Source organism: Ornithorhynchus anatinus, chromosome 7 (genome assembly GCF_004115215.2).
Source record: "Ornithorhynchus anatinus isolate Pmale09 chromosome 7, mOrnAna1.pri.v4, whole genome shotgun sequence".
NCBI classification, from domain to species: domain Eukaryota; kingdom Metazoa; phylum Chordata; class Mammalia; order Monotremata; family Ornithorhynchidae; genus Ornithorhynchus; species Ornithorhynchus anatinus.
Window position 1 is genome coordinate 21,122,505 of NC_041734.1, and position 26,951 is coordinate 21,149,455.

Consider the following 26,951-nt stretch of genomic DNA (forward strand, 5'->3'; position numbering starts at 1 on the left):
CTCACATTCCCAGTCTCCTTGTGTTTCTAAATTTTCCCCTGGGTTAAAAAAAAAATCACATTTATCCCCCAAAAGGAGGGAAAGCGCTCCTAACTTTAGAAGAACGAGCAGCCTAGTGGAGAGAGCACAGACCAGGGAGTCAAAAGGTCCTTGGTTCTAATCCATGATTTGCCAATTGCTTGCTGTGTGACCCTGGGAAAGTCACTTAACTTTTCTATGCCTCAGTTTTCTCAACTGTAAAATGGGGATCCCTGCTCTTTCTCCTACTTAGACTATGAGCCCTGGGTAGGACAGAGACTGTGGCTGACACGCAGTATGAGCTTAACAAATACAAAAAAAAAATATTAAGTGCATGGCAAGGAGTACTCTAACTTAATAAGTGATAATTTAGTGATCCAAATAGGCATATGTTCTGTCAAAGAGTAAGTCACCAGCTGCCTTCTCAATAATGGAGCTAGCTCCTATTAAGGGAAGGTAAACTGGGAGAAGTAGAAATTAGGTAGCTATAATATGAGCATATGTATGGTAAAAAAAAAAAAAGATATAAAAGAACTAAAAATCTCTAAAGCAAGTGATAAGAATATTCAATAAGCAAACGATCATCTATTTAAACTGTAAATGTGCACGTTCAAAGAGCGGCATTGTAAAAGTATAGAGGCTTTCAGGCATTTCCGTTCAGGCTTAAAAACATCAACTCTGAATTGTATATTCAGAGGATTTTCACGATCAGACCATAAACCGAAGGGGAAATGGACAGGACGGGCACTTCCTTTAATTAAAAGCTGCTTGAACTGGTAAATCCATCAATCGATCGTATTTACTGAGCATTTACTGTGTGCAGGGCACTGAACTAAGTAAATGCTTGGGAGAGTACAATATAACAGAGTGGGCAGACACATTCCCTCTTACCAGATTCCCTTATTTAGTTTAAATGGATCTTTTCCTGGAGATTTTAGTGTGCAGGAAGATCACCACTGAAATACCCCCCTAAAAAGGGGCTTTTTCCTCCAACTTAATCGGTGGTATTTAAGGAGTTCTTCCTGTGTGTAGAACACTGTCCTAAGCACTTACTTAATTTACCATTAATACCAAAGTCTCTAATTGCAGTATGGCTCAGTGGATAGGACATGGGCCTGGGAGTCAGAAGAACCTGGGTTCTAATCCCGGCTCCGCCACATGTTTGCTCTGTGACCTTGGGCAAGTCACTTCACTTTTCCCTCATCTGTAAAAGGGGGGTTAAGACTGTGGGCCCCATGTGGGAGAGCGACTGTATCCAACCCAATTAGCTCGTACCTACCCCGGAGCTTAGAACAGTACTTGGCATATAATAAGCGCTTAACAAATACCACTATTATTAATATTGTTATTATTATTATTCCTTAGAGCATCATTAGCAGGTGGGACCATATGGCTGTCAGATACCGAAACAGGCATGGAGAGGTTAATAGGTTTGCTACCAAGCTAAAGAAATGACATGAGATTTAAGCTGCCCCTTGTGGGCAGAGAACATGTCTCCCAACTCTGTTGTACGGTAGTCTTCCAAGCGCTTAGTACAGTGTTCTGCACACAGGAAGCACTCGATAAACCCCACCGATTGAATGACACTCTGGTCATCTCCTGTTAACATTATTGGACAAGTGGTTTTTCTTCCCAGATGAGCCTTCTGCAATCTCACTTTTTAATCCCATCTTTCTTCAAAACTTAACCACATCTCAAATTCTTGAATATTTATATTAAAAGGGAAGATCTCAAGCTTCCGGCTGGGGTGGAGGAGGGATAATGCATCGAACTGATGCGCAGGTTCTGACATATATTCGCCATGCTTTTTATCACCATTTTGAAATAACCCCGTGTTTTTCTTACCGGCTCCAGGGGACGGTGGTTGGCCACATGTGTCTGCCACTAGAATCTCGCTGTCGTAGTGGTTTGGCTGTAATTGAGTTGAGGACTTCAGGTTTTTCCCAAACTCTGCAAAAAGAGGGGAAAAAAAGGAAAGAGCACTGAGAAAGATAGCTGGCCTCATTTAGGTTTGAAAGAACAATAATTACGCTACTCTTTTTTTTAATTTATGGCATTTGTTAAGCACTTACTATGTATGTGGCAGGCACTGTACTTAGACTGTGAACCCCATATGGGACAGGGACTGTGTCTGACCTATTTAACTTGTACCACCCTCAGCGCTTAGAACAGTGCTTGACACATGGCAAGCGCTTAACCAATACAATAAAAACAAAACAAACCGTACAAAGCGTTGGGGTAGATGCCGGGTAATCGGGTCCTTTTATTTAGGACTTTTAATAACAGGATGGATATCCTAATCTGTCTAGGAGGCTTAACGTGGCGTCCTGCTTCAAACCTGGAATGGAACCCAGATCCCCTCAGGCTTCCTTCCAACCCTAGCGCTTATTCATTCAATCGTATTTACCGAGCGCTCACAGCGTGCAAAGCACTGTATTAAGCCCTTGGGAGAGTACAAAATAATAATAAACAGACACATTCCCTGTCCACAACAAGCTCATTTACCCCCTCCTCCGCACTCAATCACTTATATTTATCGAGTGCTTATCGTATGTGAAGCCCTGGGCTACGTGCCTGGGAGAGTATAATATAACAGAGTTGGTGGACATGTTCCTCAGTGAGCTTGTCTCGGGTGTAAATGTCGCTCGATTCGTACTTCTGACCGTTTTGTAAATGCCGTTTATGTCTGCCTTCTCCGTTTAATGCGTAAACTCCTTGTGGGCTGGGAGCATGCCACTTTGCTCTTCCGTACTTTCCAGTGCACCCCATCAAGTGGGCGCTCAGTGAATGTAACTACTAAAACCCAATTTAAAAGCTGAGTTGGTGCGGCTTATTCAGTGCTTTGTTTATTCTCCACTAGATGGTGATGGAAGCGCACAGACAAAGGGCGCCATTTCTACCACTTCGAGAGAACTTGGACACCCATGGAGCGAAGATCTGGGGACTTGTGAAAAATCTTTCGAAATCAAACAGGCGAGTACAATCAAGTTCTACCTGAGAGTTACAGAATGATTACGAACCCAGGAGCTCTTTAACTGCTTATAGGTTTTAAACACCCCTTGAAAGACGGTCTAACGCGGCTTTCAAGGGTGAAGAGAAAGAACCCTGACCTAATTAACTTGTATCTAAACCAGTGTTTAGAACAGTGCTTGGCACATATTAAACGCTTACCAAGTACCACTGTTATTATTATTATTCTAGCTCTCCACATGTAATTCGGACCACACAGCTGCCGGTCTGCCTCTTCCATGTTTTCCCCGGACTTTTCCTAGCACTCTTTTCCCAGAGCATTAGTCGTCCTGATTATGTGACCAAACCGTGCTAATCTAAATCGAGTCATTTGGCCTTCCAAAGACCGCTCTGGCTTAATCTGTTCCCAAATCCATTCGTTTTTATTTCTTAAGGTATCTGGAAAAGAGAGGCGAGTTACAGAGACAATGTAAAGACTTTCTCACCAATTGGTTTCCTTACCATTTGTGCCCTCGGGCTGTTTTAAACCTTTGGGAATTTGCCCTCTATATCGGATGTGCAGGTTCTCCTTCTTTCTCCGCAGCCGATTCAACCCGGAAAACGAGAACGTCAGATTAGGTGAATCGGGAATAACTCCTTCTTCAGGCTCTTCTGTCGGTGACGATGGTTCCTTACTAGAAAGAGTTTGTAGAGTGAACTTTATTTCAGAGTATAGTCAGATCTTCCGCAGTGAGTATTTTTCACTACGTATTTTAGGAAGAATGGGATTGGGGAATTAGGGAGGGTTCTTCTGCCCACCCAGATTTCTCTGGATACACCATCGTGCTGTCAGAAAGGTGTGAGCATCCTGAGGGAGTCAAAATACGGATATCACAAGTTTTTCTTGATGTGAGGTTTGTCAAGGGCATAAATGGCAGGTCGTGGAAAAGTGACTGTATCTTGGTTTCGGATGATGATAAAGATCAACGAGTTCTCTTACGTAAACTGGAGTCACAAGCAATCCATCAGTGACATTTATAGGCTGCTTACTATGCGCTGAGCAATGCAGTAAGCTCTTGGGAGAGTCCAATACAACGGAATTGGCAGACACGCTCCCTGCCCATACCAAGGTTACAGACCGGGTGGGTATAGTGTTTTCCATAACGGCATAAATCAGTAGCTGCCGCCAAACCAGTCAACATAGCAGACGTCAAAAGTGAGAAGGTGGCCTGAAAATTCCCGGGTCTTTATCTGTTACTTAAAAGTACATATTAAACTCTCCTTTACAGTAAGGTGCTTTATAGTACCTAAATCCTCTGGTAAAGAATTGACTGTCATTATTAAAAAGTCACTCTTGGTGGTTCTTTGAGAAACAACCTTTCGGCAATGGAGGCTCATTCCTTCAATATACCGGGGCCAACCTGAATCGCATGAGAACACCTTTTGAGTTATTGGAGCGTGAAGCCTAATTGGCCCAACTCTAACTAATCCCACCTCAGCTTTCTTGGCCATTAGCTGCAAAATCTATCCTAAACACGAATGAATCACGAGGAAAATAGTTTGCCTAAAAAGGCAGGGGGTCAAGAAGGTAAAAAGCCGGCTCTAACCAGAGATTTCTAAGCTAAGTAAATAAATTTGGGTTTTGTACTGTGTCCTCTGTGTCATAAAGGAGAAGAGGAAAAAAATGATTTTTCTTGAAACTTTTCTAGTATCTCCATCTTCTGAAAGAAATCGTGAAGCAATTTGATGACGGTCACACAGCGGACAAGTTGATATTTGTTAAGCGCTTACTATGTGCCGAGCACTGTTCTAAGCGCTGGGGTAGACATAGGGGAATCAGGTTGTCCCACGTGGGGCTCACAGTCTTAATCCCCATTTTACAGATGAGGGAACTGAGGCACAGAGAAGTTAAGTGACTTGCCCACAGTCACACAGCCGACAAGTGGCAGAGCTGGGATTCGAACTCATGAGCCCTGACTCCAAAGCCCATGCTCTTTCCACTGAGCCACGCAAGTGGCAGAGTCGGGATGAGAACACGGGTTCTTCTGACTCCCAGGCCTGTGCTCTATCCACCAGGCCACACTGCTTCTTACGTTTTAAGTTTTTTATTTCCCTCCAGGGAAACTCATATTATACAATCACTTTGATTCAATCATCAATCCTTGTGCCTTGGAAGTATTCCATACTCTATTCAAAGCACAGCTTAAAAGGACAAAAGGAAATTACAATTTGCCACTGAACTCTTCTTCAGGATGATTTCCTGTTCATTACTTGTTACCAGCTCATCCGAACATGGACACTTTCTTAAAACTAGTGATGCTTGCAATTTGAACAAAAAGGAAAAGTACTTACTCAACTTGCTTTTGCAATTGATGCAGCTGGTCATAAAGCTTTTTATTTTCTTCCTGCAAGGTGTTCTTTTCATTCACTGCAATAAATTGTGAAAAGACATGTAACTAAGTTGTATTTGACAACTAGGTTATCTTCTCTGGCCAAATAATAGACGTTTCTGCTGAGATCTGAATTTTGAGGTAACTAACAAGCTTGTATATTCTGAGAATTCCCTATCTTTCAAAATTTCTAAGTTGGGAATACCTTATCTGGTCATTTACTGAGTTCTTCAGTTTACTGGGAAAAATTAATTAATTGCTAAATACTGCCTACTGGATCTAAAAATGCATTAGTTCTCTGTAACTGATTTCCTGACGAAATTAGGCTATGTCTGTGAATAACAAAGAGAAACCGCAAGCTCCTTTTGGGCGCGGAAAGTGCCCATCAACCTAGTTCAGTGCTCTGCACACAGTAAGCGCTTAATAAATACCATTGATTGATTGATTGAAATTGCACTGCGTGAGCCAGGGATTCTATGCTTCATGCTGAAGAGGAGAGGGGAGCAAGAAGCAATCCACTGCGTAATAATAATGTTGGGATTTGTTAAGCGCTTACTATGGCCAAACACTGATCTGAGCGCTGGGGGAGATACAAGGTAATCAGGTTGTCTCACGTGGGGCTCACAGTCTTCATCCCCGTTTTACAGATGAGGTATCTGAGGCACAGAGAAGTTAAGTGACTTGCCCAAGGTCACAGCTGACAAGCGGCAGAGCGGGGATTAGAACCCACGACCTCTGACTCCCACGCTCAGGCTCTTTCCATTAAGCCACGCTGCTTCTCACTTGTCCACCCCATTTTCCCTATTGCATTTCTTGAGCCCCCTTCTTCAGTCCCTGTCAATCCAAATATTTGCACTTCAGAGAAGCAGCTTGGCCTAGTGGAAAGAGCACGGGTCTGGGAGTCAGAAGACCTGGGTTCTAGTCTCGGCTTTGCCACTCACCTGCAACTTTTTTCTGTGCCTCAGTTCCTTCATCTGCAACATGCGGATTCAGTGCCTGTTCTCCCTCCTACTTGGATTGTGAGCACCCTGTAGGACCTGTTGATCTGGTAACTACCCCAGCGCTTGGCTCATAGTAAATGCCCCGCTTTTCCTCTGCTCCCCCTCCCCATCGCCCCGACTCGCTCCCTGTGCTCTACCCCCTTCCCTCCACAGCACTTTCGTACACATGCACATAGAGAAGCAGCGTGGCTCAGTGGAAAGAGCCCGGGCTTTGGAGTCAGAGGTCATGAGTTCAAATCCCGGCTCTGCCACTTGCCAGCTGTGTGACTGTGGGCAAGTCGCTTCACTTCTCTGTGCCTCAGTTACCTCATCTGTAAAATGGGGATGAAGTCTGTGAGCCCCACGTGGGACAACCTCATTCCCCTGTGTCTACCCCAGCGCTTAGAACAGTGCTCTGCACATAGTAAGCGCTTAACAACTACCATCATCATATTTATAATTATAATTCGATTTATTTTGCTAATGATGTGTATATTTCTATAATTCTATTTAGGATTCCCGTCCAAAATTCTTGAGAGAGTCGCCTACGCGGGGTGCCTCCATTTCCTCTCCTCCAATACCCTCCTTGACCCCCTGCAATCTAACTTCCGCCCGGTTCTCTCCACAGAAACTGCCTTCTCTAAGGTCACCAATGGTCTTCTTCTTGCCCAATCCAACAGCCTCTACTCCATCCTAATCCTCCTCCACTTCTCAGCCACTTTCGAAACTTTCGACCATCCCCTTCTCCTGGAAACATTATCCAACCTCGGTTTCACTGACCCCGTCCTCTCCTGGTCCTCATCTCATCTTTCTGGCCGCTCCTTCTCTTTCGCGGGCTCCTCCCCTGCCTCCCATCCTCTAACTGTGGGAATTCCACAAGACTCATTTCTGGATCTCCTTCTATTCTCGGTCTTTACCCACTCCCTCAGAGAACTCATTCGCTCCTACGGCTTCAACTACCATCTCTAGAGGAGTGATTCCCAAATCCACCTCTCAAATATTGACCCCTCTCCTTCTCTGCAGTCTCACATTTCCTCCTGCCTTCAGGACATCTCTGCTTGAATGCCCCATGGGCTCCTCAAATTTATCATGTTGAGAACAGAACTTCTCATCTTCCTGCCAAAATCCTGTCCTCCCCTTGATGTAGACCACCATCCTGCCTGTCTCACAAGCCTTTAACCTGACGTTACACTCAATTCTTCTTTCTGACTCCATCTGCCGCTAAATCCCGTCTGTTCGACCTTCACGATATCACTAAAATCCACCGTTTCGTCTCCATCCAAACCGCTACCATGTTATTCCAAGCACTTATCCTATTCTGCCTTGATTGCTGCTGACCTCCTGACTTCCTTGCTGACCTCCCTGCCTCCTGTCTCTCTCCACTCCAGTCCATATTCCTCTCCTGTACCAGGATCATTTTTCTAAAAAAAATTCACTCCACATCTCTCCACTCCCCAAGAACCTTCAGTGGTTGCCCATCCACCTTCGTATCAAACTGAAACTCCTTACTATTGACTTTAAAGCACTCAATCTTCTCACCCCCTCCTATTTGACTTCCTACACCCCAGAATGCTCACTTGACTCCTCCAATGCCCACCTACTCGCCGCACCTCGATCTCGTCTAGCTCACCGCCGACCCTTCAATCAGATCCTGCCTCTGCCTGGAACTCCCTCCCCTTCATATCTGACAGACGATCACTCTCCCCCGCTTCAAAACCTTATTAAAATCACATCTCTTCCAAGAGACCTCCTGTGACTAAGCTCTCATTTCTTCTCTCTCTCCCTTCTGCATCACTCCTGTACTTGGATTGTTCTGCCAGCTTCACGGCACTTACCCGTAATTTATTTATGTTAATGTCTATCTCCCGCTCTAGACTGTCAGCTTCTTGTGGGCAGGGAATGAGACTACCAACTCTGTTCTACTGAACTCTCCCTTGCGCTTAGTACAGTGCTCGTCATATAGTAGGTGCTCAATAAATACGACAGACCTATTGAATGAATGATGTGATTATAGGAGGACTCTGAAGGTGAGGAGAGGGTTGGTCTGTCAGATATGAATGGGGAGGGAGTTCCACGCCAGACGGAGGGCGTGGGCAAGGGGTCAGCGGCAGGATAGACAAAACAGAGGTGAAGTCGGCGTTAGAAAAGTGGAGTGTGCAGGCTGGGTTGTAGTAGGCGATCAGAGAGGTCAGGTAGGAGGGAGAGAGCTGATGGAGTGCTTTAGAGCCGACGGTAAGGAGTCTGATGTGGATGGGCAACCGCTGGAGGTTTTTGAAGAGTGGGGAGATAGGGACTTTACAGTTTTTCAGAAAAATGATCTGGGCAGGAGAGCAGATGAAGGCTGGATTGTGGGAAAGCAGGAAGCGGGGAGATCGGCAAGAAAGCGGATCCAGAAGTCAAGGTGGGATATGATAAGTGCTTGGATCAGCGTAACGGCAGATTGTTTTAAACATTTTAAGTTTAAGGTGTCAGCTGGACTTCCAAGTAGAGATGTCCTGAAGGCATGAGGAAATAGGAGAGAGGTCAGGGCCGGGGAGGTGGATTTGGGAATCATCTGCTCCGCAACAGTGGTTGAAGCCGTGGGAGCAAATGAGTCCTCTTGCTAATGATAGGCATCTGCTGTCTGTCCTTAGGCAAGTTTCTTTTCTGTTTTGTGCCTCAGTGACTTCATCTTTATAATGGGAATCATAAGACCCGCCTCTCTCTTCCAGGGAGGTGAGGATGAAATGAGAAAACTGATGTGTGGCAATGCTTTTGAAAAACAAAAGTTCCACACCAATACAGGGTCCACTAGTACTGACAGGATGTGTGTTTTCACTGTGTGGTTTGGATAGGATGCTGTTGGAAATTAGGGAGCGTTCTTTCCACAATTCAAGCTGTGCACCTGCCCTGGAACTCAAGCAAGGTGGGCGTACTCTAACACAGGTCTTCCCGAACGCGGAGTTTATCAAGATCGTAATCTCCACGGGATAAGACTGCATTATCATTGTCCCTGTTTTTTAGGGATGCCTCTTGATCTCCTGATCCTCGTGAAGGCTTCGCTCAAGGAGAGGGCAGCATGATTGGTGCGTGTCAAGCTGGGCAGTTGGCTGCCATGGTCTCCCCACTGTCCGCTGCTAGATCAGATTCCCCCCCTCTAGCCTGGGAGCTCGCTATAGGTAGGGAACGTGTCTGTCAACTCTGCTGTCCTCTCCCAAGCGCTTAGTACTGTGCTCTGCACACAGTACGCGCTCAAGAAATACCACTGATTTCTTATATCGTTTGAGATTGTACTTCCCTATGTCGTTAGATCGTTTTACCTTCCTGACTTGTGTGTTCCTGTTCGGTTTGCCCAACAACAGGGAAGCAGCGAGGCCTGGTGGATACAGCACGGGCCTGGGAGTCAGTAGGACCTGGGTTCTAATCGTGACTCCGTCGCCTGCCTGCTGTGGGACCATGGGCAAGTCGTTTAACTTCTCTGGGCCTCAGCTGCCTCATCTGTAAAATAGGGATTAAGCCTGAAAGCCTCAGGTGGGCCATGGACTGTAACCAACCTGATTAGCTTGCATCTACCCAGTGTCTGTCATAGAGTTAGTGCTTAACAAATATCAAATATCCCAGCTCTGCCACTTGTCAGCTGTATGACTGTGGGCAAGTCACTTAACTTATCTGTGCCTCAGTTCCCACATCTGTAAAATGGAGATTAAGACTGTGAGCCTAACGTGGGACAACCTGATTACCCTGTATCTACCCCAGCGCTTAGAACAGTGCTCTGCACATAGTAAGCACTTAACAAATACCAACATCATCATGTCATAAAAAACAACAGAAAACCCCAACAGCCGCATACTTATCCTGCTGCCATCCATTCTCAGCTCCTTGTGGGCAGGGAATTTGTCTACCAACTCTGTTATGTTGTCTCTTCTAGCTGCTTAGCACAGCGCTGTGCCCACAATAAGTGCTCAATAAATGCCATCGATTAGATTGATCTCACACGTCCAGTTCAGGGGCGCTGTGTTTCAAAGAACACTAATTCAATGCTGAGAGCTCTCTGTGGGCAGGGAATGTATCTGTTTGTTGCTGTAGTGTACTCTCCCAAGCATTCAGTACAGTGCTCTGCACACAGAAAGCACTCAATCAATATGACTGAATGAATGCTAGCGTACGGACTATATTCCAGGTCCTCATGCTTTGCAGGCTCAACCTGCTACTTGATGCTGAGTGTGATTCATACAGGGCAGATGTACCTTCTATCCTGCAGGAGCTAAACACTTCTCTTGACCCACAACCTAGAAGGGAGGGCTTTCTCCTTTCCCATCTCTTCTTGTCTTTGCAATGGCCTTTCCCTGAATATTTTCCCCCCTTTTATGCTTCCAACATTGACTGGGTTTTACATCTCTGCACTTATTTTTGTGGGAGGAGAGTTTCACTTGACAGACCTCTATTTTCCTATTACTTTTACTTTACTTCCCCTCCCATAACTCTACCAGACTTTCTCCCTCTTTTCCCACTCCACTCAACACAAGTACATATATTCACTCAACATACATAGATACACACACCCTTACAAAGTCATTCCAAGAATAAACTGAAGAACAGGTTGTGTATTTCATATTTAAAAAAAAACCCTGACAGATTAAGCATGATAGCCAAAGACAATTTTTAAAACTATAAGAGCCTAGTGAAGAAAGGGAGTATCTGCGGGGTGTAAAAACCTGCTCAGATACCAACAGGAAATTCATATACCACTAACCGGCTTATCATTTTGATACTGGGATATTTTGCTTTGGGGATTTAAAAGAAAATAAAAACTCACTAAGCTCGGTGATAAGTTTAAGATTTTGTTGCCGGATATTCTCAAACTCCTGCTGTTTCTTCCTCATGTGCTCTTCTGTTACCGCACAGCGATCGCACAATCCTGCTCTTAACCTATAAAACAGAAAAAAAGAAAAACTCTGTGGCAATCGAAAAGGCAGATTTCCACACTCGATGGGGATTAAGAGCCCAAATATTTGGAGAGCCGGATCACCTCTGAAAAATCATTGTAATAGCTTAACATTCATTCCCTATTCCTTGGAGGTAGTTATCCACATTCTTTGGGGAGAGGTTTCAAGGGCAGGGGAAAGTACCCACAGGTGTGGCGGATGGAGAATGTAACCTGTGTCACCCTCCTTTCCCAAACTGACGGAAACCGGTGCCGGCTACTCACTTGCAAGTATATTTGCTTTTCATTAGTGGAGGGAAGGAAAGGCAAATGGAAGTCTGCCAGTTTAACCCAGTTACTTTCATCTGTTCCCTTTCTCCCTGTTCTCGAGAAGCAGCATGGGGTAATGGCCAGAAGACGGGCCTGGGAGTCAGAGGGTCATGGGTTCTAATCCCGACTCCACCACTTGTCTGCTGTGTGACCCTGGGCAGGTCACTTCACTTCTCCGGGCCTCAGTTCCCTCATCTGTAAAATGGAGATTGAGACTGGGAGCCCCAAATGGGACAGGGACTGTGTCCGGCCTAATTTGCTTGTAATCCCCCCCAGTGCTTAATACAGTGTCTGGCCCATAGTTGGTGCTTAACAAAAACCACAGTTATTATCATTATTATTATTATTATATCACATTGTCTCTCTCCTCATCAGATTCAATCCCTGAAGTGGTGGCTATTATTACGGTATTTATTAAGCGCTCTGTGACAAGCGCTGTTCTAAGCGCTGGGATAGATACAAGTCAATTAGGTCGGGCACACACGCAGTTTCTGTCCCACATGGGCCTCCCAATCTCAGACAGATGAAAGATGAGGTGACTCGTTCCCTGCCATCTTTCTCTTCCCTCTGTCACTGGGTCGGACTGAAGTTTACCTCCTGAGCTGGCCTAGCTCGCATAGCGCCCAAGAGAGGACGTGCCCGAAAGACGAAGCTCCAGGATGTATACGTTACACATCTACTTGTAAAAACTGACTGGCAGGGATCACTCCATACTCTCTACTACTCTCTCTCGAGGGCTTAGTCGATCGGATTTTTTGAGCGCTTATTGTGTGCAGAGTACTGTACTGAGCGCTTGGTACAGCGCTCGGCACACAGTAGGGGCTCTACGTTGGAACACCGAGGAGCAGCATGCCCTAGTGGATAGAGCTTGGGCCTGGAAGTCAGAAGGACCTGGGTTCTAATCCCGGTTCCGCCACATGTCTGCTGTATGACCTTGGGCAAGTCACTTCACTTCTCTATGTCTCAGTTCCTTTGTCTGTAAAATGGGGATTAAGACTGTGAGCCCCATGTGGGACGTGGACTGTGACCAACCTGATTAGCTTGTATTCATTCATTCAATCGTATTTGTTGAGCACTTACTGTGTGCAGAGCACTGTACCGAGTGCTTGGGCGAGATCAACATAATAATAAACAGATACATTCCCTGCCCACCGTGAGCTTACAGTCTAGAGGGAGAGAAAGACATTAATATAAAAAAATTACAGATATAATAAATTACAGATATCTAGCCCAGTGCTTAGTACAGTGCCTGGCTTAAAGTAAGCACTAAACAAATATTATTTAAGAAAAAAAAAAGGGAGAAAGTTACCATAGTGAAACAACTGGGGACTTTTATGGCTGTTGGTCTGAGCCATGAGGAGCCCAAAATTCTGCTTCTCTCGCCACCCTCGTCTTTTCTATTTGTTTCATTTTTCTTCACGTGTTTGTCGCCAACCACCTCCCCTCTTTACGTTTTGATTGGGCACTGCCTGGGGCCAGGGACTGTATCTACTATATCCAACACTTAGAGTGGTGCCTGGCACATAGTAAGCGCTTAACAAATACCATAATTATTAATTATTATTATCTATATCTTAACTGTATATTTCTTTCGCGGCACTTTCCTATCACAAGCGAAAATGCTATTGATAAGGATGATTTAAAGACGAAGAGAAAAATACATTCCCTTCTCACTAATATATCCGGTGTGCGAGGCCAAATGTAAATCGGAAGAGAGCTCAAACATTTATGATTAAATCTATTTGAAAATGCAATATAGGCACAGTCAGAGATAGGCTGAAACTATTCCCTTATGTAGATCAGTAAGTCCAGAAACAAACCGGATAAGACATGGAGAACGAGGAATATGGTGACAAATACCCTGCCCCGAAAGAGAAAATTGCCAATAGAACACACATGGTTAGCGAGTTAGCGATATTAGTAATCGATCGATAGTATCTGTGAGTACCTGCGTAGAGAACCCTTTAGGAGGGACTTGGGAACGTATTAAGAGGGCAGATATATCCATGTCCCCCTTCTAAGGAGCCTTTAAAGAATGGGGGAAGACAGGCTGACACAAATTGTTTACAAATTGTGAGAGTGGGAGAGAAAAAAAAAGATCCAGTTGGTAAATGGGGTTGAGACTGTGAACCCCACATGGGGCGGAGACTACGTCCAATTCGATTTGCTCGTATCCACCCCAGCGCTTAGTGCTTGGCATATAGTAAGTGCTTAACAAATACCATCATCATCATCAATAGCATAGATGCAGTTGAGAAGCAGCACGGCCTTGTGGAAAGAGCCCAGGCCTGGGAAGCAGAGGACCTGGCTTTTAAATCCAGTTCTGTCAAATGCTTGCTGTGAGACCTTGGGCAAGTCACTTCACTTCTCTGTGCCTCTGCTCTCCTTCCATGTGGGTCAGGGACTGTGTCCAACCTAATCAACTTGTCTCTTCCCCAGCGCTTACGACAGTGCTTGACACAGAGTAAGGGCTTAACAAATACCATAAAAAAAAAAGAATTGGGAAAAACGAACAAGTGAGTACAGACATAAAGAAATCTATAGAGGTGAATGTGAATGGTGATTTTATATATATATATAGTCCCTTGACTCTACAAAGGCATGAGGCTGCTACAGGTGATAGTGAGGAAAGTAGCGTGTTGATATAGTAAAGGGCAAACTGACGGAATGAAGGGCAGACTGTCATGTCGCTAAACTCTCCCAAGCGCTTAGTACAGCGCTCTGCACACGGAAAGCGCTCATAAAGACGATTGAATGGACGAACGAATGCTACGACGTGCTGGTTGAGCAACTCTGCCTGCACTTCCGTACTTCACGGTGGGGTTGAGACCCACCTGGGCCGCTTCTGGGTCCGGGTTGGGGTCATCAGGAAGGTCACTGGGAAGGGTAGGGAGGCAGTAGGTGGTCAGTCCCACCTTGGCACAATATCTCTGGAGATGAGGGGGAAGGGGACAAAGGGGAGGAGAGAGGTTGTAGGGTAAGTTTCCTTCGATCTCTCCCTTCGGTTGATTTTGTGCCACGGTGGGACACAGGAGAAGTCTTCCACTGCTGGACGCGGGGCAGGGGGAGGAGAAGAGAGATTGGAGGGGAAAACTTCTGCTCTTTAACTCCCCCCAAATGATCATTTCCCGTTTATTCCTCTTACGATCTTCCTCACAGGTTGGAATTTCAGTTCCCTTTAAAAGAGGCATTCCTCTCACTCGCCATACCTGAAGAAAGAAAACCTCTTAAGGTGAAACCAATTTTCTCAGAGAAACCACGGCATAATTGGGAAATTGGTTCCGGGAATTGGTGCCATGTCATCCATGTTCCTTCCCGGGATCTAACAGATCTAACCCACCATGTACTTGGTTCTAACCCACAGATGAGTTCGCTAAGCATTCTAGCTACAAAGCTCTATACTGTAAGCTCTTAGTGGGCAGGGGACGCGTCTACCAACCCTGTTACATTAAGTGTTCAATAAATACGACTGATTGATCGATAAAGCTGCTTTCCGATCGAGGAATGTCTGTCTGACAAGGAGAGCCTTTCGGCATACGGCATGTGGGAAACATGGTGTAGTGGATAGAGCCTGGCCCTGGGAGTCAGAAGGTCATGAGTTCTAGTCCCAGCTCTGCTGCGTGGCCTTGGGCAAGTCGCTTCACTTTGCGCCTCAGTTACCTCATCTGTAAAATGGGGATTAAGACCGGGAGCCCCACTGGGACAGGGACTCCATTCTACCCGATTTACTATTATCCACCCCAGCGCATCGTACAGTGCCTGGCACGTAGTAAACCGCTTAACAAAAAAATCACAATTATTATCATCATTATTTTGTGGGAGTAGAGGAATTAACAGCGGTATTTCCTGAGAGTTCGCCTGGTATCGCGCACTGTAATAAATGCCTGTGAAGTTAATCTGAACCATACCGTCCCGCGCCCACAAGGAGCTCACACTGGAACGGGGGCGACAAGCATAATGATATCTCCCAAACGTCGGAAGAGACGAAGCTCGAAATGGATGAGTCCAGGAGTACCCCGCGATACGCTATAATATCTCCTTGAAAGTGTGGATGTACAGGGAATACGGCCACAATCTGGGCTCCGTTTTCGCCGTACACTCATTTCATCAATTCCATCCTGCTTCGTTACCTGTCCGGACTGGGAAGCAGCATGGCGGAGTGGATAGAGCACGAGCCCGTGAGTCAGAAGGCCATGGGTTCTAATCCTGGCTCCGCCACTTGCCTGCTGCGTGGCCTTGGGCAAGTCACTTGACTTCTCTGTGTCTCAGTTACTTCATCCGGAAAATGGGGATTAAGGCTGGGAGCCTAGATATATCTGGGAATTCCAGATATATATATATATATTGCTGTGGGGATGGGAGGGAGGATGAACGAAGGAGCAAGGAAGAGCGGCGCAGAAGGGAGTGGGAGAAGAGGAGAGGAGGACTTAGCGAAGGCATCTTGGAGGAGATTTGCCTTCAATAAGGTATTGAAGTGGGGGAGAGCAATTATCTGTCTGATATGAGAAGGGAGGGAGTTCCAGGTTAGAGGTAGGATGTGGGCGAGAGGTCTGAAGTTGGCAAGACATCAGTGGCGAGATAGACGAGATGGAGGTACAGCGAGAAGGTTGGCATTAATAATAATAATAATAATGTTGGTATTTGTTAAGCGCTTACTATGTGCAGAGCACTGTTCTAAACAGTGGGGTAGATACAGGGTAATCAGGTTGCTCCACGTGAGGCTCACAGTCTTAATCTCCATTTTCCAGATGCGGTAACTGAGGCACAGAGAAGCTAAGTGACTTGCCCACAGTCACACGGCTGACAAGTGGCAGAGCCGGGATTAAAACCCATGACCTCTGACTCCCAAGCCCGGGCTCTTTCCACTGAGCCACGCCGCCCCCCATTCGAGGAACAGAGTGTGCGGGCCGGGTTGTAGTAAGAGAGTAGCGAGGTGAGGTAGGAGGGGGCAAGTTGATTAAGTGCTTCAAAGCCAATGGTGAGGAGTTTTTGTTTGATACAGCATGTTTGATATATATGTTTGATATAGTTTTTGATTGCATAGCTCCCTCCCGACTGTTTAGGGGGATGTCTGAAGGGCAGGGAGATCTTCGCTTCATGTGGGGTTATAGTGTAAGCTCGTTGTGAGCAGGGAATGTGTCTGTTTATTGTTATATTGTCCTCTCCCAAGCGCTTACAACAGTGCTCTGCACACAGTAAATCCTAAGTAAATATGACTGAATGGTTGAAGAAGGTGTGTGCCATCACGGATAGAGCACAGGCCTGGGAGTCAGAAGGACGTGGGTTCTAATCCCGGCTCCGCCGCTCGTCCGCTTTGTGGCCTTGGGCGAGCCACTTCACTTCTCTAGGCCTCCGTTATCTCCTCTGTAAAATGAGGATTAAGACTGTGAGCCCCACGTGGGACATGGACTGCATCCAACATGATTAAATTGTACCTCCCAAGCCTTGAGTACGGTGCCTGGCATATAGTAAGCGCTTAACAAATACCATTTAAAAAAATGAATAATCCCATATGTCAGGAGAATTGGGCATAGTCTCCCTTTATGTAAAACTGTACCAGAGAAGTAAGATCTGCAGTCTTTCCCTCATTTTTAAACACTGTTTGAACTAAAATTCAGACCCCAAACAGTCCTGAGAAGCAGTGTGGCTTAGTGGAAAGAGCCTGGGTTTGGGAGCTAGAGGTCATGGGTTCTAATCCCAACCCCGCCAATTGTCTGCTGTGTGACCTTGGGCAAGTCACTCAACTTCTCTGTGCCTCAGTTACCTCATCTGTAAAAATGGGGATCAAAAAATGTGAGCCCTACGTGGGACAATCTGATTACCCTGTATCCACCCCAGAGCTTAGAACAGTGCTCTGCACATAGCGAGCGCTTAACAAATACCATAATTATTATTATTACTTTAATCAAAAATCCGTACCATACTTTTTTGGGCGAGAAACTACACAACTCACATTTTCCCGGCAATTTTATTCCTCTCAGAATGCTACAAACTTCTACCGGTGGCTCAATTCCAGGGAAAGACATTGAACTATTGAGAAGTGAAATCACTGCCACAATCATATAGTTAGAGGGCTAAGCAGAGTGGGGGAAAAAAAAGTTTTGGCTAGCCAAGCATCCTTTGATGAGACCGCACGGAATCCCATGTAGCAATCTATTTATCAATGCTGTAATTCTATATGATTCACTGCCAAATTCGTCCCTAATCACACATTTAAAGTGACTGTTTATGTGGGTTAGAACTAATCACATGTAATTTCACCCCAGGGCGTATTCCGAGACACGGGGTTTTCACATTCAAATGATGAAAAACCCACGTTTTTTATGTGAGGAAATCTCAAGCTCAGTCTTCGGGATCAATGTGTTTATGTTCTTGGAGAATGATAGGCGAAGCAGGATAAACTGAACATATCATTAGACCACTTGGGCCGAAAACGATTACGTTTTGGCAAACTCTGAATTGCAATATAACCGACTGAATTCTCAAAAGGGATTTAGGCTACTAAAAAGAACACGTTCGCTCTTTTTCTTCTAAAATACCAGCTCTGCACTTCAGTCAATAAAACATTCCTGAAAGTCTTTGAAAAAACGTTCTCCAGGCCTTTGTTTACATTTTTAAATTCCCCAAATAAATACGGAGATTACAGACTCCCTTTACTAATCTCTAACCAAGACGCTGCAAAATTTCTACCAAAGGACGGTCATATTAAAGCATTCGTTTAAGCGACTTAGCATTTCTGTTACGTCTCTGGTGTTCCAGTTTGCACAAGACCTAAAAGCTTGGGGTTAATACAGTAATGACTACAAACCCTGTAAATCTACCCGCTCGGGCGTAAACAGCTCAGATTTTGGAATACACGAATTCAAGATACGAACGCATCGGTTCACCCAAATAAAAGTGGATTCGAAGGTTAATGACGATAATAATTGCATTTGTTAAGAGCTTAGTATGCGACAACCACTGTTCTAAACACTGGGGTAGATTCGAGTTCATCACGTCCCTTTGTCACATGAGGTTCGCAGTCTAAGTAGGAGGGAGGAGGGGATTGACATTTTACAGATGAGGAAAATGGGCACAGACAAGTGAAGTGACTGGCCTAAGGTCACAAAGCAGGCAAGTGGCAGAGGCGGCATTAGAACCCAGGTCCTCTGACTCGCAGGTCGGTGCTCTTTCCACGAGGCCAGGCCGTTCCTCAAATGATAGCTTCTTGATGCTCTGAAAGGATCCATTTCCCCAGACCTCAGGATAAAGGAACACGAATCTCCCCAAATAGCCAGTCACCACACAGCCATGCTTTCGAGGAACAATACTTGCCTAAACTCACATTCGATTACGTTTCATTCTCGAATCAGAAGCGATGTGACGACCAGACCCCTTTAATCCTAGAACCTTTGCTGATCTCTCTGTAACCCCAACACCATCTCCCTATTCCTCCCACTGTTCCCCAATATATTTTTTGAATAACGATAATGGGCGTTAAGCACTTACCATGGTCTAAGCACTGGGGTGATTGCAAGTAAATCAGGTTAAACACAGTCCCTGTTCCCCAGTCTAAGTATGAGGGAAAGGGGGTCAGAGAACAATAATAGTAATTAGGGTATTTGTTAAGCGCCTACTATGTGCCAAGCACTGTTCTAAGCGCTGAGCACTGTTCTAAGAGAAGTAAAGTAACTTGTTCAAGGTCACACAGCAAACTGGCAGAGCTGGAGTCAGAACCCAGGTCCCCTGACTTCTAGGCTATGCTCTTTCCTCTGGACCGTAAGCTTGTTGTGGGCTGGGAATATGTCTGATTACTGTTGTACTGTACTCTCCCAAGTGCTTCATATCGTGCTCTGCACCCAGTGAGCGCTCAGTAAATACAGTCGACGGGCTGACTTTCCCCTAGGCCAGGCTGCTTTTGGAAACCGGTGGCTTTCCCGGCTGCAAGTGGGGGCCGGGGGAGACGACCCGGACAGTCAGAAAATTGTGCTGCCACGATCCGGGCCCGCCCGAAGCCTAGATCTTTGTCCTGCCTCCTTGAACCCCAAGGCGCAGGAAACTGGCTTCTCCCACTCCCTTCTGCGTCGCCCTGACTTGCTCCTTTTACTCATCCTCCCTCCCAGCCCCACAGCACTTACGTCCATATCTGTCATTTATTTATTTACATTCATGGCTGTCACCCTCTCTAGCCTGTAAGCTCTTCCGTTTATCGTTGTACCTTCCCAAGTGCTTAGTACAGTGCTCTGCACACAGTAAGAGCTCAATAAATATGATTGACTGACTTGGTCTGATGGCCTCCTCTCTGCAACTTTCTCCTCCCGGCCCTGCTGCGCTAGGTGGTCTCGGCAGCAGACCCCGGCTTGGGACGATGCCACTTCTCCCAGCCCTTGCCCCCCTTCCACAGGAGCTCCAGACCCCGGAGGTGAGCCGACACCCCCACGCTCCTTGGGCTCTCCACCAGCCACCGAGAACGGCCCTGGGGTTCGCCCTCTCCTTGGACCGCTCGCTAACTCCCTCCCTTTCAGTCCCCGGCGGACTCAGCCCGGCCACGCCTGGCATCTCCGCCTTGGCAGAGCGGCCAGTCCCGTCACCTCCGAGCCCAGAGGTGGCGGCGGCACCCGCCCTGAACAGCCCGGAGCCGTTCACAGCCATTGATCCTTAGCCGGGGGATTTGGGGCCCTGTCGCATCAGGAGGGTCCAAGTCCAAAAGGCCCTGAAACCACCACGAAATCTACACTCGCATAAATCGGCAAGGAGAGGGTTGCCAGAGGGAAAGATAGGGAGCTGGACCACTTTGACGGGAGGCCAGACTTTTCCCTGGTACCATTTTCAGGGCACCACACACATCACTGGTTTAAAAAAAAGGGTCAGGTCAGGAGGGACAATAATAATAATAACGATGATATTTGTGAAGCACTTACTAGGTGCCAGGTATTATATTCATTTATTCATTCAATAGTATTTATTGAGCGCTTACTATGTGCAGAGCACTGTGCCAAGCGCTTGGAATGTACAAATCGGCAACAGATAGAGACAGTCCCTGCCCACTGACGGGCTTACAGTCTAATCGGCTGAGTGCTGGGGTGGATACAAGCAAAACGGGTTGGACATTGCCTGCCCCATGCGGGGCTCACAATCTCAGTCCCCGTTTTGCAGAGGAAGTCACTGAGAGGCACAGAGAAGTGAAGTGACTTGCCCAAGGTCACACAGCAGACAAGTGGCGGATCCGGGATACTGGCCATTTGGGACAGAAGAGACTGGAATCGAAAGGGTTCATGGTGGAAGAGAGGGGGTTTTGAAATAGTGAGCGCAGGAGGAAGAATAAGGATAAAACTGGTAATAGGGAGAGAGGGATTTCCAAGCAGGTAAGGAGAGCGGGCAGAGCAAAGAGGCGGGACAAAGGAAAATTGAAGGCAGGGTACGGTGAGAAGGTAGGTTTGGGAGGAGTCTCCCAAAACGGGTAGTGGGTGAAGAACGGACAACAGTGGAGATGGAGCAGATGGGGCAGAGCAGCATGGCTCAGTGGAAAGAGCCCGGGCTTTGGAGCGAGGACGTGAGTTCTGATCCTGACTCCACCACTTATCTGCTGTGTGACCTTGGACAAGCCACTTGACTCCTCTGTGCCTCAGGTACCTCATCTGTAAAATGGGGGTTAAGACTGTGAGCCCCACGTGGGACAACCTGATTACCTTCTATCTACCCCAGCACTTAGAACAGTGTTTGGCACATAGAAAGCGCTCAACAAATACCATCATCATTATTACTATTGTTATCGACGGTAAAGCAAAGCTTCCGCTCCCTCGGTTTTCTGTAAGCCTTAGGGGCAGAAACCAAATCCAGCTTTGGTCCTTGGGCAGGTCACTTCACTTCTCTGTCCCTCAGTTTCCTCATCTGTAAAATGGGGATTAAATCCTACTCCCTCCTTTTTAGACTGTGAGCCCTTTGTGGAATAGGGACTGTGTCCAATCTAATGATCTTGAATCTACCCCAGTGCTCAGTACAGCGCTTGGCACAAAGTAAGCGGCATGGCGTGGTCGATAGAACACAGGCCTGGGAGTCAGAAGGTCATGGCTTCCAATCCCAGCCCTTCCACGTGAATGCTGTTTGACCTTGGCCAAGTCACTTCACTTCCGTGGGCCTCAGTTACGCCATCTGTAAAATGGGGATTGAGACAGAGAGGCCCATGTGGGACAGGGACTGTATCCACCCCAGCATTTAGTACAGTACCTGGCACACAGTGAGTGCTTAACAATACCAAAATTATTATGATTTTTATTATTAAGCACTTCACAAGTACCATAAAAAATATAAACCACCGAAAAGGGACGATGGGCAGATGAAGAGTCCAAGAAAGACAGCTTATAGAGACTCTTTTTATTGTATCATTTCTTTACTCTCTTAGGAATATCTCTACACTACTCTCTGTGGTGGGGAACACCCAATAATTTTCCATTCCAATCAATCGTATTTTCAGAGAGCTTACTTGCACAGAGCACTACACTAAACGCTCAGGAGAGTACCATACGATAGAGTTGGTAAAGAGACGGGACTCTCAGCCACTGATCATTCTGGAATTTTAGAGGGATTTGTAATGAAGTGTAACTCATTTAAATTAGGCTCATTTTTGTTTTATATGATGTATTTCACAATATCCTAATGAGGAAGGGGGAAGAACCAGCCAGTCTTCATAAAGCACACTGTGCTCTTGGAAGGAGAGGGTAGTAAATTTAATTGGAACTGTAGTAAAAATAAAATAAAACAAACCGTATAAACACAGGTATTTAACAATGCTACTGTTGGCTTTTACTGGAAACCTATCATGCAATACCTTTCATCCAGAGATCTCAAAGCACTTTCAAAACATTACCCCAAGCACCCATTAAATTCCTAAAAAGTGAACAGCAAATGCTAGAACCACCGAGTCATCCTGGCAAGACTTCATGTTACCTTTTAAAGATATTAGGAAAACATTAACCTCATGAATCTTTATAAGTTTACATTATTTACGTTGTTATATGGTCTATAAATTTTAATGATACATACGCACACACCCTATAATGGGTTACACAAGCTCGCTAAAGCAAATCATAACACCCTCCATTATCTCTTCTACGGCTTTCGGACCCAAAATATACCAAAAACTCTAACTGAATGTGCACTAACATCTAATAAAAAAATTACCAGATATTACAAATACCACCAGACAAGAAGTACGTAGAAATGGTGAAGTTAAATTTCTCTTTCCTTAATACCAACCCGGTGCCAGGAATATCTGGGGATATAATACACATGCGTGAACTTTAATCGGGAGTGAATGGCTGTGTCTGGTTCGCGGCTTCTTGTGTCCCTAGACGATGCCCTACCCGTCCACTGGAAAAGGGGTTGTGACCGAGTTCCAAACGAACGGTCTAAAAGTGATTCTGAAAATTTTTCTAATCGCAATTTCCAAAAACGAAAAATCAACCAAAAAATTTAAACCAAGTTTTACGATTCTTAATCAAGTGATATAGGCTCTTACTGTCCGGCCACATTCCTCCACCTCCTGTGACCTTGCCTCAGATTCCTCTCGAGCGAGGCTTATTTGAATCGAGGTGATTAATCTGTCACAGTTTTTTTTTTTTTTTGGAGGGGAGGGAGGGGACTTCATCAAGAACTAGCCCGAATCAACTGGGTGTCGATCGATGTTTGTCAATGTTTAATGTGAAAGGCTTCTTTTATTGTGGGGGTGGGAGGGCAAGAGGAGATGACAACTGACTTCATTAATTATTAGAGCATGAGCATTAACTGTCAGTGTTTAATATGAAAGCCTCTGAAGGAAGAGGCATCGGACTTGACTCATCAGAAATGTATTGTTTGGTGTCAAGTCAATGTCGTGGTGATAATGATGGCATTTGTTAAGCGCTTACTATGTGCAAATGACTGTTCTGGCCTATGTCACAGGAAAAATCAATCAGTGGGACTTCTTAAGCACTAATTAGGTGCAGAGCACGCTGTATTAAGCGCTTGGGAGATGTTAGAAAACGTTTCCTGCCCACAGGGAGCTTTCAGTCTAGAAGGGGCGAGAGGCATTTAAATAAATTTCGGTTATGTATATAAGTGCTGTGGGGTGAAGTGTTTCAAGGAGAACACAGAAAGACAAGAAGACCTTTCATTAAATCTGAGAGCTGACAGGAAAAATAGGATTTGAATTCCAAGTGTAATTACAAGGTAAAGCTAAAATTCGAATGTATATTCGATTGTCCCTATTTAAACAGAAGTACTGAAGTAATTACCAGTTTCACTTACCGATCTTCTAAAACTTTAATGGTATCGTGAAGGGCTTTCTGTTGCTCTCTCAGATGTTGATTTTTGGTAAAAAATTCTTCGAGCCTTTGTGCATCTCTTAAAACAAAAAAAGGGAGGGAAAATATTTAAAAACTTTAGGAAATAAAGTTTGTTATTTTATATGGTGAAATTCTAATATAGACCTCTTCCTATGACTCTTATGCCAATCTCAACTGCCATTTTTCTCAAACTTCAGAAAGTGGATAATTGGAAACAATTGTCAAGTGATAATTTTAACTAAAAATACAATTTATATATTACGAATGGCCTCCGGGGAAAAAAAAATTACCACCACAAATGTACCCAAAGTATTCCTTTGCGTTCAAACACCTTTATGGGACTGAAATTCACGATTTGGTTCTCTAACTACTCAGAAGCAAAACAGTTACATCTCGTCCACAAAGTATCCCTAAAGAAATCTGGAATACGACGACTACAAAAATGAATCATTTTCAGGTCAGAGAAACACAATGCCTTCCAATCTTTCCAGAATATTTATTTACCCAATAAAACTTATCAGTGTGTGTAAGGCATCTGGTTTCTTTTAAACCCATGTTTTAATAGCAGTTCTTGTGTCAATTCAGCAGAAGCACCTAAGGATCAAATTTCTTCTTTCAATTTTATGGGGCAAAAGACTCCGGAATACTTGAACCAGTCCTCTAAAACAGTTTATACACATATAAGAAAAAAAGTGTGTGTGTATATATGAAAAAATACATTAAGAAAAAATGTGTATATATATCAAAAAAAAAATGAGAAAATGTATGTATATATATATATGTATACATTCCCCTCTGCATGGCCTGACTTGCTTCGTTTATTCTTCCCCCGACCTAGCCCCTCGGCACTTACGTATATATCTCTAATTCATTTATTTCTATTGATGTCTGTCTCCTCTCCTCTAGACCGTAAGCTTGCTGTGGGCAGGGAATGTGTCTGTTACAATGTACTCTCGCAAGTGCTTAGTACTGTGCTCTGCATACAGTAAGTGCTCTATAAATATGATTGATATTATATATACAGAAACGCTCTGGGCATGTCATTCCCCTCCTTAAAATCCTCCAGTGGTTGCCTATCAACCTCCTTACGAAACAAAAACTCCTCACTCTGGGCTTCAAGGATCTCCATCACCTTGCCCCCTCCTACCTTCTCTCTTTCTACTGCCCATCCCGCACCCGCTCCTCTGCTGCCCACCTCCCCGCCTCCCCCGTTCTCTCCTATCCCGCCATCGACCCCTGGGTCACGTCCTCCCGCGGTCCTGGAACTCTCTCCCTCCTCACCTCCGCCAAACTAACTCTCTTCCCCTCTTCAAAGCCCTACCGAGGGCTCACCTCCTCCAAGAGGCCTTCCCAGACTGAGCTTCCCCTTTTCCCTCTGCTCCTTCTGCTCCCTCTCTGCCCCCCCCCCCAGCTAAATCCCCATTTCCCTCTGCTCCTCCCCCTCTCCCTTCCCCTCCCCTCAGCACTGTGCGCATTTGTATATATTTTTATTGCCCTATTTATTTTGTTAATGAGGCGTACATCCCCTTGACTCTATTGCGATTAAGTCGTCTTGTTTTTGTCCATCTGTCTCCCGCATTAGACTGTGAGCTCGTCAGTGGGCAGGGATTGTCTCTATCTGTTGCCGAATTGTACATTCCAAGCACTTAGTACAGTGCTCTGCACATAGTAAGCGCTCAATAAATACTACTGAATGAATAAATTCATTCATTCTTACACACAGACATTTTTTTCTTATATACGTATTTGTCCTTTGGACTCAGAGATGTGACTGCCACATCACGTGCGCACACATACGCATAAACGAGCTCTTGCTTTTCCACGCACTCTCTCTCTCTCCCTCCCCCATCTGTCATTTTGGACATATACAGCTCCTGGCCTAGATTTCACTTTTGCCACCTTGTCCGTCATTCCTGACAGGGCGTCTGCTCGAGGAGAGGCTCTTCTGTTTGACCGCAGCCAGCAAACCATGTGGGCCGCTCCCAGTTTCCTAGTTCCTTGCCCGCAGCTGCGTCCTTGACCAGCGTACTGCCCAGCGCACAGTCTATCACGGCACTCAGCTCTGCCTCACCAGTGTAGCTCTTTGACTTGTATTCCCATCCCACGGCACCACGTAGCCCACCTTCTCTTCACCGGCAGGGGACTGGCGGGACTCTGGACTGTAATCTCCCCCCTCCAGACTCTAAGCAGGGAATGTGGCTGCTAAATTGTATTCTCCCAACCGCAGGGCTCTGCACATGGTATGTGTTCAATAAATACGATCGACTGATTCACGCATGGTTCCAGAACCTCTTTAAAACCTGAGTTCTGCTGTTCAGACCAGTCTCCCCGACGGGGCTGCAGGCTGCCTGGTACGGGAAGGCTGCCTTTATTGCCTTTAAAACCTAGGGGAAGCTGTGTTTAGGTCTGGATCTAAATATGGTTTGCCTGGAACCGTGGGAAGTCTGAGGACTCCTACCTCCTCCGACTAACTTCATTCTCTCTCGACGCTGTACGACTCTATTATATACTCCCACGTGCTTAGTACAGCGCTCTGCCCTAGAAATGCAAACGACCGGCTGATGGGAATGATGAAGATATCGGTGTGAGCTACTGCTGAGGAAATTAAAGACGTCATACTCATAATTATGATAATTATAAGGATGGTATCTGTTAAGCCCTATGTACCAAGCACCGTACTAGGGGCAGATACAAGAGAATCAGGTCAGACAAAGTCCCTGTCCCACACGGGGCTCACAGTCCAAGTGAGAGTGAGAACAATCGTAACAATAAGGACTGAACATATATTAAGTCATTTTTAAAATGCTAGCATGTTTTGCTTTCTAAAATCATTTTACTCTTCCAAAGCATCAAATTTTAGGATGGCCTAAATTCAGAAGTGTCTTAGCTTTGAAAAAGTCCAACAGTTTCCCTAACAGTATGCTCTTGCCAATTCATTCAGTTGTATTTATTGAGAGCTTACTCTGCGCAGAGCACTGTACTAAGCGCCTGGGAGAGTACAATACAACAATAAACAGTGACATTCCGGGCCCACGACGAACTTCCAGTGTAGAGAACTTAAAAAACTCAAACCAAAAAA

The 26,951-nt window shown here is 45.5% G+C and overlaps 1 protein-coding gene across 6 annotated transcripts in view; it reads right to left on the reverse strand.

The window, feature by feature from the left end:
• The window catches only part of RBBP8 (RB binding protein 8, endonuclease), a 109,480-nt gene that overhangs the window by 29,609 nt on the left and 52,920 nt on the right, over positions 1-26,951 (reverse strand). For all 6 annotated transcript variants that reach the window (XM_029069718.2, XM_029069716.2, XM_029069717.2 and 3 more), the window contains 5 exons: positions 23,835-23,930; positions 11,133-11,245; positions 5,320-5,395; positions 3,490-3,662; positions 1,864-1,968 (listed from right to left, as the gene is read on the reverse strand). In XM_029069718.2, coding sequence (XP_028925551.1) covers positions 1,864-1,968; positions 3,490-3,662; positions 5,320-5,395; positions 11,133-11,245; positions 23,835-23,930 — 563 coding nt within the window. The remainder of the gene's footprint in view (positions 1-1,863; positions 1,969-3,489; positions 3,663-5,319; positions 5,396-11,132; positions 11,246-23,834; positions 23,931-26,951) is intronic.